At 48.4% G+C, this 17,974-nt stretch overlaps 1 protein-coding gene across 1 annotated transcript; it reads left to right on the top strand.

The window, feature by feature from the left end:
• The first annotated feature begins 761 nt into the window (after nt 1–761).
• Nucleotides 762–17,641, top strand: LOC136563930 (DEP domain-containing mTOR-interacting protein-like). Its single transcript, XM_066561616.1, has 9 exons — nt 762–951; nt 7,513–7,691; nt 11,164–11,287; nt 12,507–12,685; nt 13,543–13,728; nt 14,092–14,232; nt 14,527–14,597; nt 16,248–16,352; nt 17,429–17,641. The coding sequence occupies exons 1-9, from the start codon at nt 866–868 to the stop codon at nt 17,552–17,554; spliced, it is 1,197 nt and encodes a 398-aa protein (XP_066417713.1). The 5' UTR covers nt 762–865; the 3' UTR covers nt 17,555–17,641.
• Nucleotides 17,642–17,974: the final 333 nt, after the last annotated feature.

Here is a 17,974-nt window from a genome sequence, read left to right as displayed (position 1 = left end):
CTCACACTCATCTTCTCCACACTCTCTTTTGGTAGGTTTCTTTTGTGTTTCTGAGGTTTGGTCCCCCGTGCCAGGCAGTATTTTTCACTCCTGATTGAGGTGATGGAAGCATGGTTTTACAGGAACCTTACCGTAGGGATGGGTGTAATTAACCCTCTCCACATCCCCGTTCCTCTGCCTTTTTCTTTGCTGGTCACCATTGCTTTCAGGCCAGCTCTGGCCTTGCAGAAAGTTCCTCAAATAATGGGAATGATGAGTGGTAGAGGCACATTTTAGAAGTGATATCAGTGTCAGCTTGGCACCAGCAGAGCTCCAGGCACACCAGTGCCAGACCTGGCTATTCACAGCCTGTGCTTCTCCAGCCTGACCAGTGCCAGACCTGGCTATTCACAGCCTGTGCTTCTCCAGCCTGCACAGAGGGAGGCTCAAGCTGCTCTGATCCCCCTTCAGAAGTGCTGGCCGCGGTGTTGGATGCGGCAAGGCAGGGAGCCCTCAGGGAGGAAGATGGGAGCAAGGCACACGGCTTGCCTTGGGGAACAGCACATCTTTAACCCCCATAGGAAGGCTACAGCCTCAGGAAGGAACCGCTTTGTCCATCTTCGGCTCATCCCCCGGGCGCTGAGTGCCCGGAGCCATCCCCCGGCAGCGCAGGGAGCATCGCGGTCACCTCCCCGGCTCCCAGCGAGGCAGCAGCCGGCAGAGCTGGGCTCAGATTGCAGCAGGCTCCTCCTCCGGAGCCTGCCCAGGAGGAGGAACAGGCGTGGGGCCGGAGTCAGCAGCTCCGGGCTGCCTCACCTGCCCGGGGCCAGCGGCGGGGGCAGCAGCATCTTCCCGGCCTGCCCATGGGGAGCATCGCCGGCCCGGCATGGAGAGCCTGAGCAGCAGCCTCAAGAAGAAAGCCACGGAGCAGCACTACAGGGCTGAGGTGATGATTGCTGGAGAGCAGCTGAGGTAGGAGGTCCTGGGGTCCTCCTGCACACGGGGATCTGGGCTGTGTCCCGTTAGCAGCAGGCTCAGAGCTTTATCCTTGAGAGAGCTCTTTCCCCCTCTCCAGTGCCTGCTGACCCTTCCTTCATCCACCAGAGTGCTGAGCCAGCTCCTCTTCTCTTATACCTTGTCCTGCTGCTCCTCTCTGGCGTCTCCCACCCTTCCTCCCAGGTACCAGGGCACTGACGGCTGAGTTTAGATGGCCACAGATTTTTTTGTCCCGTTCCACCTTCCCCAAAGCACGGGGAGTGATGTGGTGCCACTGAGCAGCCCCCACAAGGTCCCTGACCCTGGCTGGATGAGGACAGCAGCACTTCTGGGGATGCTTTTGGGGTAACTTGGAAGAGCATTCCATGTGCCTGAACTGGATCTTCCCTTTCCTGAAAGTCTCTTTTGGGAACTTCTCTAGTCCCAGTCCTTTAGTAGTTTCTGAGGGTTTTCTTCTTATGAAGACAGAAATCCATCCTCCTATGCAGTGTGTGGCTGAGAAAATGTGTTCCTTGTGTATGTGGGGTCAGAACCCTCTCCTTGCTTCTGAGCATCTGACTGTGGGCTTTCCTAGCTCTAGAGCAGTTTGCTTATTTGTATCTGGAGCTATTCTGGTTTGTTATGAATTGTGGGTGGAAAATAGGAAATATATCCTTGATAATGTAAATAGTCCAGAGCCTGAGCGTGCTATCATCAGAGCCCTAAAATTAGCTTGGTGTAGCTTTGTTCTCCATTCTCAGTGAGCACTGTTAGCTTTAGCTTTATTATTTGTACTGTACCAAGGATTGATAATTTCCACCTAAGGACTGGGGCCCCATCTTGAGCATACAGCCAAGGGACAGAGCAGGTTTATTCATATTTATATTTCCAGTAACTTATCTGGAGTGACTGAGCTTTAAGTTGAGCCCCACAGCCTGGACCAAAGGAAGGGGTCAGGTATCGAGAGAGAAAGTAAAATAAAATACCCAAGCTGTGTGTTAAAGCTGTGTTCCATATTTGGGGGTGATGTGACTTCCCCATGCCTGTTGCAGGACAGGAGCAGATCAGACCCTGGACCATTTGGTGATTGTGACTGTAAGCAAGAGAAGGGGATACAGTAAATTTGTTTGTGAACAGAACTCTCCCAGTACACTGCACACTGGGCTAAAGGTGAATAGAAACCCCAAAGTTTATGTAGTTTTGGGGACATCCATCTTTTTTTCTTTTTTCTTCTTTATTTTTTTCCCCATAGCTGCAATGCCTTGAAGTTTCCTGGTTTGGGGAGCTCCCAAAATCGGAGACTTCACATTGAGGGAGAGGAGGGTCCTTTGCTGGGGCTGGACATGCAGCAGTTGCATCCTTCTGCTTTGGTCTGGGCAGGAGCCTGTTTCTGGTGCACAAGGATGGGAAGGAGCTGCTGGTGTAAAACCTGGGGAGGAAAATGAGGAGATGGGCACCAGCCTGGAGCTGGGCTGATCCTTCCACTGAACCTCTGGCTGGAAGGGGAATTGAGAATTGAGGCAGAACACACAGATTTTGAATTTCTCCCTTGTGTTTTGGGGATCTCACAGCCTGGCAGGTCAGGAGTGAGTGGTATGGATCTTCCTGGATAGCTGCTGGAGAGCAATGGGGAAACTGAGGCAGAGAGGCTGGGTGATGTGTCAGACAGCATCAGATGGACAGGGATAAATGTCCACGTTGTGCTCCCCTGCTCTTCCCCAGATGTGGAATACAGAGGTATGGAAAGGAGCCTGCCCTGACTCAGTAAACCTCCATCAGCAAATAACGCTGCTGTATCCACACGAAACATCAAACATTTGTTTTTCCCTGCTCCCCACTTCCTGCCCTGCCTCCCCACTATTACATTAAATCAAACAAACCTTTGCTCCATCTTTACAGTTCTTTGGCTTCCCAGCAAGTTTGCAAATGCCTCAGAGTTTGGTTTGGCCAGAGGGGTGAGTCTGTTCAGTGTCAGGATGTGTTTCCCAGCCAGGAATAGCTGCACAGCGAGGGCTGGAGGAATGCTACGTGTGGATGGCTGGGAATGAAGTGGATCCTGAAGGAATCAGTGGAAGATAGGCCAGGGGGGTTTAGGTTTGCCTATCTGCCAGGGTCCCTCTAATTCAACAGCTGCCTGGTTCAGGGAGGGGGAAAAAATTTTGTATTTTGAGTCTCTCTTCACTAGAAAGCCAAAAATAAAATTTTCACTGATATTTTGGCCTTGAATCTGACAGAGCTGCTGGCTCAGGCTCATTCCTCACGTCTGCTGTCATTCCTCTTGTGTCAGACATAAAAACTTGCATGAAAATCACACTGGTTTTATTGGGCGTTGTGTATTCCTGGGTGGCATTCTGTAAGAGAGGCCCAATTAGTCACTTCTAATTGCAACAAATGGCTTATCTGCACAGAGAGGTTCTGGAGCAGCTTCCTTGCTTTGCATTCACACCCTGCTGTAATCAGAGTTCCTCAAGTATGGACAAGCCCTGGTGCACTTTCATCTGGGTATTCCCATGGTCAAGAGAAGCAGCTGTGCTCTAATAGCTCTGTTCAGCTGCATTAATCACTCCTAAACATAAAATGTACTCAGTAAATTTATATCTTGCACAGGAAAAGTGAGAGGAGAAGGAAAATTTTTTCCTACAAAGAATGAAATTGCAATTTCTGCCACTGTCCAAAACTTTCAGAGCTGGCAAGTGTTTTATTTGGATACTCAAACTGAAATGCTGTTAAATAAAGTGCTCATTCTTTGATGCTCTGGAAATTGGGCTCACTAAAGGTGTGTGGCTGAACGTGCTAAAATTTGTATTCTTGCCCAAAAGTCATTTGTCTGCAGGAGGTTTGGTGGTTCTCTGTTGGACGTGGATCTCTTGTGGAGAGCATGGCTTCCTTGAGGAATCATGGGGCACTGCTTGATGCAACAGTGAACTTTATTCAAAGATGAGACTTCATGGTCAGAATGTCCTTAAAAAGCTAATTATTAAATTCATAGCCCTGGTGAGAGGACTGGGAAGCAGACTTGTGTTTGCTGGGATTTCTTTTTGAGATTTAAATCTTCCTATCCTTATATTTAAATCCAGGGAAAATGAAACCTCTCAGTACCACTTTGGGCTGTCACAGGCATGCAAAGCCTGTGTCCCCACATGTACTGGTGCTTTTTCAGACTGGGGGTGATGCAAACTGGGCTTTGCTGAGCCCATTTTCAGCAAAATGTGCAGTGTTTGCAGCAGCTCTTTTGCCTGAATGTGCCTCTCCAGCAGCAGCTGCTTTGCAGAAATGCTCCTGTGTCTGTTGCTGCCTTTTAGTGAGCACTTAGTTGTTGTTTTGGTGGTTTTGTTTTTGGGTTTTTTTGTTTGTTTGTTTGTTCCTGTGAAGATAGGAACAGAAAAGAACTTTTGGATGATGCATCTTTCCAAGGCCACTCATTTGTTCTTAGCTGCTGTGGCGCTGTGAACTGGAATTAATATCCTTGAAAGATTCACCTTGTCATTTGAGATGCTCAAGGTTTGTTTACATGGAAGGTGAGGGAGAGTTTATTCCTCTTCTGTTTGGATGTCCCTTTCCACAAGGTTACCCAGGATGAATAATGATGGCTTTGTAGTGACCTTGACAAAGAAACAATTTGCTTTCCCAACACAACCTTTCCAAAGCAAACGCACGTGGAGGCTCTGCCTGCCAAGCCAGGAGTGTTTCATAAGAGCCCATTCTCATGTTCCAGCAAGTGTTTCATCCTGACCTTATTCTGCTTTTTTTTTTTTTCCCTTTTGAAGAAGTAATATGTCCACAGGGTGGATTTTGCCATCTAGAAAACTCATAATATTGCATATTATTACACGTGTCCTTAATCTTATTTATCTGGAAGCATGGTTAGAACCCACTCCTGGTTTCACCAGCTTTGTTTTTATAACATCACACAAGAGCTGTTACATCCTGTGCCTGAAGGACAAAGTTTGTCTCTTCAGGGTTGACAGGAAACAGTAAACAAGAGGAAAGTGAAAAGTCTGCAAGGACATTCCAGTCGAGCCTCTTCCGCTGCCCTGAGTCTGCAGGACAGAGGGAAAACTCGTCACGAGTTTAAAACAGCACTTAAAGGTCCAAAATGCTGCTCCAGAAGTCCTGAAATACCACTTAATTCCTGTCCTGGCAGTTGCTCCCGAACAAATATTTTCAGAATAAATGTATTTTTTAAATTTTTAAATCTTAGGCCTTGGCAGCGTTGCTTCCTAAAAATATTTTCTTTTTAAATTTTATTTATCTCCTTCAAAATCTCAGCATTTTTTAATATATTCTGAAACGTGTTCAAATAAAATGAATAAAATAGTGAAAATAGTGTTCTCCTAACCAGTTTCTATTCAGGCCTTGTGTGATTATGGTCTATGTATTATTATATGTATAGGGTGTGTATGTGAGTGTAAATATATATATATTCATATATGTAGACTCCTATACATATAGACTATATGTATTCTATATATAAGCTCCTGTAGACTCTTGGTGGCAATACAGCACTCCTGGAACATTTCTTATCTTTTCCAAATACTCCTCTAAAGTGCCTTCCCACTTTTTGATTGTGAAGGAGAGAAAACATAAAATTGGCTGTGTCTTCCTCCGTGGGTGGGGATCCTCTGCTTGCAGTCAGAGGATGTGCTGCTGACTGTGTCTGGTTGCATTTTGACAGTGGACCATGAAATAAAGGAAGAAAAAAGACAAAAACTCTAATAATAGCCAGGCAGCTGTCTGTGGAGTGTTCTTTCTGGGTAAAATCCATCTGCAGAACGAGTGCTGCTCACATGTGGGAATCAGCCTTCCAGGTAAAGAGTGAAAGGCTGGGTATGGACCTCAGGATTTGAGGGAGGTCTGTGCAAGGCAAGGCCAGGAGCCAGTTCTGCATGAATCTTTAGTTTAGTATTTTAATTAGCAGAAAGTTCTGAAAACTTCTGTCAACTTCTCAGCATTACTTGTGACGATCAATTACTAATTATTCTTCCAACAAAACATTTGATGGTAAAACTTTTAGGAACTTAGTATTTCTAAATCCTACAATATAGGATGATCCACTATTAGCTGAGAGTTTTTAGGGTATTCAAACTTCTTGTGAGGTACTTACAAGTTTTGTCCAACAGGCAAAAAGAACAAAAGAACCTGAGGCATGAAATAACAAAAGGCTGCAGTGTTTATTGCCCTAGTAAAATTCACTGGCCTGGGGCAAAACTGGGAATTGCGATGAATAATTCGAAACAAAAACCATTCTGGAGTTACAGAGATGTTTAATTAACATCTCCCCTTGGAGCCTGCTGCACACTCTGGGCATTTTCCAGCACTGGTGTTTTGGGAACAGTCATGGCTACAGGGCAAAGTTTGGCCCCGGGACAGATCTGCTGCCAAAGTGGGCTGGCTTTGGCTGGAGCACAGAGGAGCTCTGTGCCTTGTGCCTCACTCACTTGCTAAGGTCCTTTTGAAAGTCAAAGCTGTGCTCACCTGAGTAACCTTCCCCCATCTACCTTTCCATCAGAGCTGCAGACCAGCCATAGCATCGGGGTTGTTGGAAGAGGAGGGTTGTTTTAGGGTAAACTCTGTCCAAATCAATCCCAGCTGGAACCAGAAAAGGCCAGGACTGTTCTCAACTGCTGCTGTGGGTTAGTGGGTACAGGGACCAGGTAGTGCTGGGATCCACCTGGCACTTTTTGCCTGGACAGGAGAAGGGAGGGCTCCTTTACTGCTCCCACCTGGAGTTACGAGTAAGGCTCTGTCCTGGGGGCAGCTTTATTGCAGCTTTTGTGGCCATGGGGAAGGGAACTAGACACGGAATCATGCCAAGAGATGTATACAAATACAAATGTGCTATTTGTACATACAAATACATGTACTTTTTATTTTCTGAGTTTTATCCCCTCTTCACCCTCTTTGCTTGGCTGCTGTGGGTTTTAGAGGCTTGTTTAGAATGAAAATACATGTATGGGTCAGACTGTATTGTGGTATTCACATGGCCTCTGTTCAGAGAGAAGCTGTGAGACAAGCAGAGAAGAAGGAAAGCACCATTCTTATCTCATTTGCTGTTGTGTTGTGCTAAAGTAGAATGGAATATGGAGACTGTTTACCCAAAGTGAGGATGTTTAGTTCCCTTGGCCTGCCAGGTGTGTGTGTGTTGGACTGTCATGGGACAGTCATGAGAGAATCAGAGTTCAGTTGTGAGCGAGTGCATGGCAGATACAATGTACACAGTACAGTATAATAACGTAATTAATTATCCTTCTAATGATGGAGTCAGATGCATTATTCTCTCTCCCCTTCATCAGAGTCACCTTTAATTTATAATCCTGTATCTGCTCAGGCAACCTGAGTGGTGGCAGGAGGAGAGAAGGGCATGGTGGAGAGGCTCCCTGGGATTAGCTGGTGCACTCTGGCAGTGCCGAGGGGTTTGGTTGAATTGATCAGTCCCTGGCTGCTTGGCACCAGCCCCGGCACATCCAGGGTGGTCTCTCCAGGCTGGACAGCTCTGGGCCATCAGACCCAAGCTCCCCTGAGAGCCCAGCTGTGCTCAGCGGCTGCTGTTCCCCCCAGGCTCCGTCTCCACGATGGGAAGCTGATCAAGGACAGGAGGTTCCACCTGCGCACGTACCCCAACTGCTTCGTGGCCAAGGAGCTGACGGACTGGCTGGTGGAGCACAAGGAGGCGCCCGACCGCGAGACCGCCATCCGCCTCATGCAGAAGCTGATGGACCACTACATCATCCACCACGGTGTGTGGGGCTCCTGCTGCCCCCAGGGCAGGGCTGGGTGTCTGCTTAGCCCGTGTGTGCCGTGGCCATGTCCCTGTGTGCCACCGTGCCGTGGGTGAGGGCTCCTGGAGAGGCTGGGGAAGGCTGGATGGGGCTGGGTTGGTGTGAAGCTGTGTGCCTTTGGGGGATGTGCCAGGCACTCAGCACTGGTGAGGGCACACCTCCAGTGCTGCGTCCAGTTCTGGCCCCTCAGTTTGGGAAGGATGTTGAGATGCTTGAGCATGTCCAGAGGAGGCAACAAGGCTGGTGAGGGGCTTGGAACACAAGCCCTGTGAGGAACAAGTGAGGGAGCTGGGATTGGTTACCCTGGAGAAAAGGAGACTCAGAGGTGACCTGATCACTCTCTACAGCTCCCTGAATGGTAGTCGGGTGGGGTTGGTCTCTTTCACCAGGCAGCACTGACAGAACCAGACGTCACAGTCTCAAGCTGAACCAAGGGAAATACAAGTTGGATATTAGGAAACAGTTTTTTACGGAAAGGGTGATAAAGTTCTGGAACGGCTGCCCAGGGAGGTGGTGGAGTCACCATCCCTGGATGTGTTTAAAAAAAGCCTGGATGTGACACTCAGTGCCATGGCTTAGTTGAGGTGTTGTGGCTGGGTTGGATTCAATGATCTTGAAAGTCTCTTCCAACCCAGTCATTCTGTGAATTTTGTGAGTTCCCTGCCCACCAGAGAAGGAGCTTGGGCTGTGCACTGGTTAAATGACATCTAAAGTGAATCCCCTTTGAAAGCAAGCTCAGTAACACCTGACCTGTATTCCTGTACCCAGGCAGGTGGGTGTTTGTACAGCAGCTGGTCTGGCCCATGTCTGTGTCATGCAGAAGTGGAAGCTGAATTATAGCACATTTCACCTCTGCACCATAAGACCCCAGTACTCCTCAGTTTCCTCATGCTGGGACAAAGAGGGTTCTGGAGTCCACATCACTCCAAGGAAAATTTAATCTGACACCTGTGAACCTGAACCTGAAGCTGAAGCAATCCTATAGGAAAGCCTCCCTTGGGATTTGAGTGTATGCTGCCATTACAAAGGCTTGTCTGTGGAACCTAATTAAAAAGAAATTTGAAAAGGAAGGAAAAAAAAGGAAGTGTAGAGAAAAAGCAGCTTGATGCTCAAGCCCAGCTCTTGGCAGTAGTCATGATTTTTTCTTTTTAAAATTTCTTTGGAATTTTCGGGAGTTTTGAATTAACTCAGGTCACCTACTGGGCTCTGTGCTCCAGAGCAAGGTCCAGCCCTTGGTCCCGATATAACAACAGAAAACAAATTGTGCTTCAGATGGGCAAAAAGCAATTCCTGTCCATGTGGTTTTCAGGCCCAGCCAGGAACAAAACCCCCAGACTGTCAAACAACCCTGGAACACCTGTGCCATGGGTGGGAAGGGCTGTGGCTGAGCTCCCAGGGCTTTGGGGCAGGAGCTGGGTGCTGGTTTGTCACACCAGGATGCAGCTGAGGAGACAGAAGCAGATGATGACCACACCAAACCAAACCCTCTCCTCCCCCCTCTTTTCTGGGGTCCAAAAATAGCTGCCTTTGACCACTGCAATGCAAACACTCCCTGTTGCCATCTGCTCCTTGCTGAGGGTAATGCCCTTTACATTAAACTGCCTAGAATAAAAATAAACTGCTGCTGGGCTTTATCACAAAAAAACCGAAGCAGGGAGTTCTCAGTTAACCGTTAACACTTACACCTGGTTATTTTTCCATCTCTCTGGCTGACAGTTTCAAATAAATCCATTAGTTAATTAAACCTGTGCAGCCCTAGGTGCCAGCACTGTTTTGATTGCATATTAAGACATGTCCCTCCTGCTCCTGTGACAATTCCTGGCAGGACACAGAAGCTGACTTTCCAACTTGCCTTGTGTCCATTAATTTTGTTAGTCCTGTGGAAGGAGGGCTGCCAGCACAGTGCTGGGTGCTTGGCAATTGTCTGGCTGAGCTGTTTGCCCTCGTGTCCCCTGGCATCCAGATAATTATCTCATGAAGATCATTGTGCTGCCTCTTAATTGTCTGGTGTGCTCTGAGCTTTGGTTCTGTTACACACTGGAAACACAGTGAAATTGGTCTTTAAATAGAAAAAAACTGCTTTGGTTTTCTATGGGCACAGTCCTGTAGGATTTTTTGTTCTATTCCTGGTTGCAATGGCTTTGGAATAGTTGCTCCTTGGAATGATGAGGCTGCAGACTTTCACTTAAAGGTTGTTAAAACAACTTTCTCATCCTGCCCTCGTGCTTGGTGAGTCACAGCTTTAGAGTCCTGATTGCATCTGAGACAGCTGCTCTGCAGGAATGATGAGCCCGAGATAATCTGACAAGTTTTGGCATTTTGCTGCTCACCTGAAGGGGAATGTGGTTTTGCCTGTCTGCTCAGAAGGATGAAAAAGAGTTAAAATTTTCACAAGAAGTATCTTGATTCTTTTGAATTTTACTCTAGTGGATGATGTTACTTTAGTGAGGAAACATTTGTGGTTTTTCTTTTCCCTTTGACTAATTTTCTTTGCTTTCCAGGCATATTCTTTATTCTGGTTTTTGTTGGCTTTTATTGTTTGGGTTTTTTTTACCACTTACATTTCTTCTTCTTGCTTCAGGTGGATGCAGCTGAAGGCAGGCTGACTTTTAAGAGCTGAACTATGACTTTTGGGTTGGATTTTTTGGTCTTTATTTTAGTTTTGTTGTTGTTGTTATTTTTAACTTGTAGTCTAGGAATCTGTTTCAGGCAGGTTTATCTCACATATTTAAATATTTTATATCCCAAATATTTACCTGCTAAAGGTTACATGAACTATAAAGCCATGCATTTACAGACTGTGTGCCCATCCCTGGATGAATCCCAGGCTTTTCATGCAGATTTAATTATTCCAGTTGTATTGCACCTGGCTTTGAAGGAAAGTTTCTCTTGAGGTCAGTTTGCCATGCAAATGAATTGGGCAGGGTTGGCACAAAATTATGTGGAACTGTTTGTGTCATTTTTTTTTTAGCTTATGAGTGTTTTTGATAGACAGAGGTGATTTTATGGGAGTTTGAGTGCAGTGTGGTTTTGTTTCCTCTGTTCTCTAAGTCTGCTTATGTGTGGCTGTAGGTTTTAAAAAAAGTTGATTGAGGCAATTCTGTTCATCCTCTTTTAGTCCAAATCGAAACATTAATACTTAAATTAAAAAAAAAAGTCCTGTTCTTTCTAATGAATGTTTTAATGTTTGGGACAAAATGCAGACTCCCAACTCCATCTTTGCCAGGGTCTGTACTTTGGGATTGGCCTCTCCCAGCAGCATGAGCTTCAGCTGTTCATGGGCAGGTAATTTTTGGGGACTGAGGGCTTGGCTGCTGATTGTTCCATGGGACGAGTGGCACAGGGAGGGACGTGGCACGAAGCCCTCCCAGCTTTTAGCCGGGGGACAGCCCCTGTGTGTCCCTGACACCCCTGCCCTGTGTTCCTGCAGTCTGTGACGAGCACTCGGATTACAAGGATGCCAAGCTGCTCTACCGCTTCCGCAAGGACGACGGGACCTTCCCCCTCAGCAAGGACGTGAAGGTGTTCCTGAGGGGGCAGAGCCTTTATGAGAAGTACGTGAGTCCTGCCTGGCCCTGGGGCACTGGGACTGTGCCCTGCTGCCTGCTGCTGCCCTGCAGCTGGGAGCCCCTGGCTCTGCTTCTCCTTCTCTGCACTCCCTGCTGTCCCGCTGGGAAATGCTGATTCCTGCGCCCTGCCACAGCAGCAGGACAGCCAGGGCATGGGGCTGGAGTTTGGTATGAACTCATGGGTGCTTCCAAGGGCTCCAGCCCATGTGCAGGATCTGGACGTGCTGCAGGGAAGTGCAGTCTGGGTGCTCCTGGGGTGAGCACATCCAGGGGCCATTCCCAGCACTCTTCCAGCCTCCTTGTGTGGACTGCTTCCACCAGCTCTATTAGGACTTATGTCCCACCCAAATCAGCAAGGTATGGGACTTTCAGGACCCTCGTGGGCCTGGGTTCCTGCCCCTTTCTTAGCCCATTAGCCTATTTAGGCTATTCATAGCCCATTTCTTAGCCTAATTTGCAAAATTTGTAATGGAAAAGGTTATTCTCAGAGAGTAGAGAAAAATCCTTCCACCTCCAAGTGTTTCATTTTCGTTGTGTCAGTTGTTTCTGGTTCTAAATCCAAGCCATTCCAGAGTTTAACCCCAGCCCACTCTGGACCTGTTTCCTTCAACAGCCTCTTCACAGCTTCACATCCTCCCCACCCTGGCAGGGGGAGTCACAAACCGGCCCTGAAGGAGGGTCCTCCCTCCGGCCGGGTGGTGATTTTGGGTGTGTCCCTGCCCCTTTGCCAGGTGTGCATCCCTCGTGCTTGGCCCTTGATCCGCAGCCGTGCCCTGGGATGGGGAGCGCGTCCCTGCGCTCTGATGGCTGAGCCGGCTGCACCCTCTCGTGGAGACACCGGATTCAGCTCTCACACGCTGCCAGGGAGCACCTGCTGACCGAAACCCACCTTGTCCTTGCATTTGGACCCTCTGCCGTCTGTTACCCACGCTCAGTCGCTTGCTTGGCTTTCCCTGCGGTCTTTAGCTGAGCTCACAGCCCACCTGGTTCTGCTGGAGCTGCTGCCTCGCTGTGCTGAAGATTTACAAAGGTGTCCGACTGCAGCTCCGGGTTCCTCCCTCCCTTCCCGCTGCTCCCCGGCAGGAATGTTCTGGCTGCAATGCTTTTCCCACTGCTCTTGAGCTTGTTTCACCCGGCTGCAGCTCCCCTGGGGGCTGGCAGGGATGTTTGGCATCACGGGAGCCTTGTCCCACCTCTGTGCCAGGCTGGTGAGCGTGGAGGAGTCAATCCTGAAGGTGAGGGAGGAGAACTCGGTGAAGTACCAGAGGACTTTCCTGGGCTCTGAGATGATCGACTGGCTCATTCAGGAGGGAGAGGTGGAGAACAGGCAGGAGGCAGTGGAGCTGGGCCGGGCCCTGCTGGAGCACGGGATCATTCAGCATGGTGAGCCAGGCTGGAACAAATCCCCATTCATGCCATGCAACAAGTGCTGGTCAAGTGCCCACTTGGAGATGGCAATGGAGCCTTTGAGTTCTATGTTTGGAGCTGGTGACCTTTGAAACTGGAGCAATCTTTACCATCCACAAAGGCTTTGAGATGAAATCTGAGCTCTTGCTCTTCAGTTCTTCAAAGCCGCCGGCCACGGGGCTGGGCTGCACCCCTGGGTTTGGAGGGCTGGGGCGTGAGGATGTCATGTTTAGCTCCTCTTGGCTGGAGATCCTATCCATCTGCTATAATTAAACTGTAATTCGGAAGGCAGGGAGTCCTCTGAGTGCCTTGGGGCAGGGGCAGCTGGCGGGCTGTGCCACTGAGGGCACCCCTGGGAGATGGCGCTGCCTTGGAGGTGGCCCTGCTGTTCCTCCCTCCCTGCAGGCAGAAAAGCTGCAGTAGGGCACAGGGGCGTTAAAAACGATTCATGAAGGTCCCTTTAGTGTCGCTATAGGACACGAAATAACACAACGGGCACACACAGCTTTTTTAAGGTAAAAAAAAAAAAAAAGGCACTTTTAATTTCTGGTTCTAACATTTATAGATTTCTAAAAGTGACAGTGGATTGGAGGGTGACAGTGCCACCTCTCCAATGACACTGGACAAACCAACAGTTTATCAGATTTCTCTTCTTCCATAAAAGAATGCAAAACAATAAGTTATTTACATAAAGTGTGTGAGAAAGTTCGTTACAAGAATGTAAACCTCAGAAGGCTTAGAAAAACTTAAAAAATCAGGGCAACACCCTCAGGATATTTGTTATTTATTGTTCCACCCCCTCAGCCTCTCCCTCCTCCCCTGTTCTCTCCTAGTCTCCAACAGGCATCACTTCTTTGACAGTGACATCCTCTACCACTTCTGGATCAATTTCCGGCGGCGGCGGCGTCTGACGGAGCTGCTCAATGAGAACTCTGCCCGTGCCCTCTCCGAGAGCCCTGACAGCCCCTTCTGCCTCCGAAAGCTCAACCCAGAGCCAGGCAACAGCAGCTTCCTCTCTGGTAACCGCGGGTGTGCAAGCAAGGATTAATTACCAGAGTACCCCAGGGATGAGGGTGTCGCTCCAGCAGAGTTTGAGAGCTTCCTCTGGCACCCCATGAAGGGAACACCCATCCCACTGGTTTGTGGTGGATGTCACAATGCACTGGCAGTCTCTAGCACGGCCCCCTGGCCCAGGAAAAGAACTCAGCTTAGCATCAGATCAGCTCTTGATCTTTCTTTGAAGCTGGTTTTACTCTTTCTAAGCTCAAATACCTTCTTCTGTGCACACATACCTTTCAAGTGTAGGTCAGGCTTAGGGGGAAGTTTGTTTTTTTTAATCTACTCTGTTTTTACATAGAAATTTTTTTATGTGCCTCTTTCAGTCCAGACCAACAAGGAGATCAAAGTTGTCTCAGCAGTTCGAAGGAGCAGCATCACTTCCCTCTCTGGAAACTCCAACACCTACTTCAGTGCTCCTCCTACCTTGGTATTCCCTCCTGTGGCTGAGTGCAACCCCAAATCAGGTCTGGGCTTCTGCATTGCCTGTTGTTATATGGGAGACATCAACTCCTTCAGGGCACGGGCTCCAGCCCAGGCCCAAACCCATCAAACCCCTCATCCTCACCTCTGCACCTTGATTTGAAAAGCTCTGTGTGTGTGTTTGGCAAACCACTGAGATGAACTCAAAGGTTTCTGTGTGCAGGAACTGTGGTTCTAACATCTGTTTTCCAGCCCAGGGTGATCCCCAGGCTGCCTTGTTTTGCACTTTCCTGTACAAACCCCTTGATTCTGATGGAATCTGTCACCTTCTGCTCTAGTGTTAAAGAGACCTGTCACCACTGAGGAGCTGCTGTCCCCTGGGGCCCCCTATGTCAAGAAAACGCTGACTGTGAGTGACCATTGGGAGTGGCATTGCTAATCCAGCAGTGCCCAGCTCCCTGCCTGCTCTGTGGTGCTTTTCTGTTGGCTGCTCTGACCTCTCCATACTAAAGCTTTGTCTGCTTGTCACATCCTCGTGGCTTTTTGTTGGTGACTCTCTAGGGGTCAATGTCTTCACACATTCTTGTGGGTGGAAATGTGCTCAGCCCCTCTGAGAGCTTGATGTACATCCATAAGGTAGATCAGGAAAAAAAAAAAAAATCTGGCCAGGAAAAAAATCTCCCATTTTGGAATTTTTTTTGCCATTGGTCAGGCCCTGGCACAGGGTGCCCAGAGAAGCTGTGGCTGCCCCTGGATCCCTGGAAGTGTCCAAGGGCAGGTTGGATGGGGTTTGGAGCAACCTGGGATAGAGGAAGGTGTCCCTGCTCATGGCAGGAACAAGCTGATCTTTAAGGTCCTTTCCAATCCAACCCATTCTGATATTCTGTGATTTCTGTTCCCTCCAGCTCCATGCCAACTGTAAAATCAGTAAGTCTTGTGGCACTTGGGACTGTGACACTCACCCTCTGTCACACCCTTTATGCACAGCTTCGTGCATCTTTTAGGTCCCTCTGCAGATCAGGGGTGTTGATTTGATCCACAGCATCTGATGGAGCTGCACTGGGTGGGGGGAGCATCCAAGGGCCACTCCTGCCCTCCTCATGTTGGGCTTTTTACATGGACGAATCTCCAGGATGCTGCAGACAACTCAAGTTTGGGGCTTTTGCTTTTTAAAATTATTTCTAACGCTGTAGGACTGGTGGGTGAAAATATTGCAGGGCAGCTCCTGCCCTGTGGATCCTGTTGCACTTGGCTATTTTTGTGTCTCACCCCTTCAGTGTCCACCTCTGAGAGGGGCAGTCTCACAGAGAGCAGTGTGAGACGTGTGAGGGCTGCCTTGCCATGCTGGTTTGGCACCAGGAAATGTGGATCAGGTTCCCAAATTAAGTGTGCTGTACAAAGGGGTGGGATGGAGCAAGAAAAATCAAGCTGGTGATTGGCATGGCACGTCTGAGGAAGTGCTGCTCATTCTCCTCCTGAATGCTCTTGCCCTGCCCTTCAACTCTGCCAGCCTGGGCCTTTCACGGCTCATTTCCTCCTGCTTAGCTCTGCAGTTGCTGTTATTTATTTCTATGGGCCATGTGCAAAGTCCCTTGGGAATTCCTTTTCTCTTTTGGGCCTTTCAGAGGGCTGCAGTAGCACTGCAAACTGCTCTGGCAGGCTGGCACCAGAGTGTCCAGGCAAGAGCAGCCCCTTCCAGCCAGGAAATGCTCTGCTGTGCCCAGGAAAAGCTCAGCAGGTGTGTGTGCCCTGGGAATGTTCCCAAGCATGCTCGAGGTGCTTCACCTTGCATGGTGCTGCCTGTGATTCTGCTTCCTGCACAGGCTGACAGGGAATTAACAAAAAATTAATTAATTTATTAATTAGTTAATGAATAAAAAATAGAAAGCAGCTTTGCAGGGAGCAATTAATCAGCTCTGCATCTCACTTGGTGCTCAGCCTTTTCTCTCCTGCCCGTAACAGGTTAGGATCATGAGCTCTCTGTCTCTCTAGGAGCTGTTGCATCACCTCTCTGCAGCCCATTCCTTGGTTTTTGAAGGAGTTTTTGTTTTCCTTGCAGATTGTGGGGGATGCAGTGGGCTGGGGGTTTGTGGTTCGAGGAGGAAGACCTTGCCACATCCAGGCAGTGGACCCAGGAGGACCTGCTGCTGCTGCAGGGATGAAGGTACTTCTTACCCATGGGGAATAAACAGGAGACAGGATTTGTGTCCTGTTTGAGCTTTTTGGGCTGAACACGTCCTCCATGATATTCCCACCTGCTGCCCTGGGGATCAGACTGATGGAATGGAGCTCTGGGAGAGATGGAGGGAGGGAGGGATGTTGTGGGCAGCTGAAACTTAAAAAAATCTCTGTCAAAAATAAACCATCCCTGTGCCAGACTTTGGAACTGTCAAAATGGTTTGAGCTACTAAAGACAAAGCAGAGAATTCCCAGTTCAGTTCCAGTGACTTTATATAACCCCAGGGAGGCAGGGAAGGAGCAGAACTTTGTCCTGAGTCATAGTTCCTGAAATGCTCAGCTCCTGAGCGTTTTGTTTCCCTGCTATTAGCAATGGACTTCTCCATTGAGCTGTTTTCCATGCACACAAAACTTTAATAATATCAAATTGATGCCTTGATTTGATTCATCAAGTAACTTCCAGTATTTACAGCTCAGGAGAAATGAACTTAGAGCTTGAAACTCACTTTAGGCCCAGGCACGTGAGTTTGGTGTGCAGTCTTAGGCATGAATGAAAGAAGTGCTGTTTCCCTACAGGAACCCCAGCAACAAGGGAGTAATTTCTAAAGGCTGATATAAGTCTAAAGCCAAATGAATATTTGAAACAATGGAATTTTTCAGAGGCAGAGTGTGACTCCTTGTTTGCTCCAGGCAGGATTGGAAGAGGATGGATGAATTTGTTTCATTTACTCAAGAGCCCAGTTAATTTCTACTTACCTAATCTCATTTGCTACCAAATTGCTGGATGTTAATATTGTGTTTCATTTCCATCTGTGAAATGATCCCCTGCTCATAAATGAGTCTTTTTTTCCCTCTGTTAGCTCACAGCCTAAATCCCCTTGGTCCCATTTTTATGACACAGTGATTGCAGCCCTGTGATTATTGGTGTAGCTACAGGGTGGTGATGCTTGAGGCTTTCCAGGATTTTGACACGAGTTATTTGCATCTCAGCCAGCATTTCCAGCCAGTCCTGGGCAGGAGGTGCTGTGGGGCTGGAGGTGAGCTGTCCCTCCTCTCTTGCAGGTGTGCCAGTTTGTGTTCTCAGTCAATGGGGTGTATGTTCTGCACCTGGACTATCAGACCATCAGCAGCCTCATCATGACAGGACCACGGACTCTGGTGATGGAAGTCATGGAAGCCATTGAATGAGCCAAGGAGCCTCCTGCCACGGCTGTTTGGAAAGGCAGGGAGGGACTGTGGGGAGGGACCGAGCTTGACCACTCACTGTGATGTGTTACCCAGGCATTTTGATGTATTTTCAAATAAATACATTCGAATGGACAAATCTTGGATTTTTACCCTCTTGAAATATTTATCTCTACCTGCTCTCAGAGTGTCTGAGCTCTTGCAGCTCCTTTTTAGTGCCACTGTGAGAATTCAGCACTTAATGAAGCCCTCCACCAGCCAAGCTGTGAGGCAGGTGGCAAAGCTGGTAAGCAGCAAGAAGTTTATACCAAGTGAGTCTGTCTGAGCTGCCCTGAGCTGTCTGTGCACTCTCCCAAGAACACAATGTGCTCCCCAGATGGCCCCATAAGCTGTGCCACCGGCTCTGTCAAGAAAATAAGGAAA

This window comes from Molothrus aeneus, chromosome 17, assembly GCF_037042795.1.
Source record: "Molothrus aeneus isolate 106 chromosome 17, BPBGC_Maene_1.0, whole genome shotgun sequence".
Classification (NCBI taxonomy): domain Eukaryota; kingdom Metazoa; phylum Chordata; class Aves; order Passeriformes; family Icteridae; genus Molothrus; species Molothrus aeneus.
This window is presented reverse-complemented; position numbering and strand designations above follow the sequence as displayed.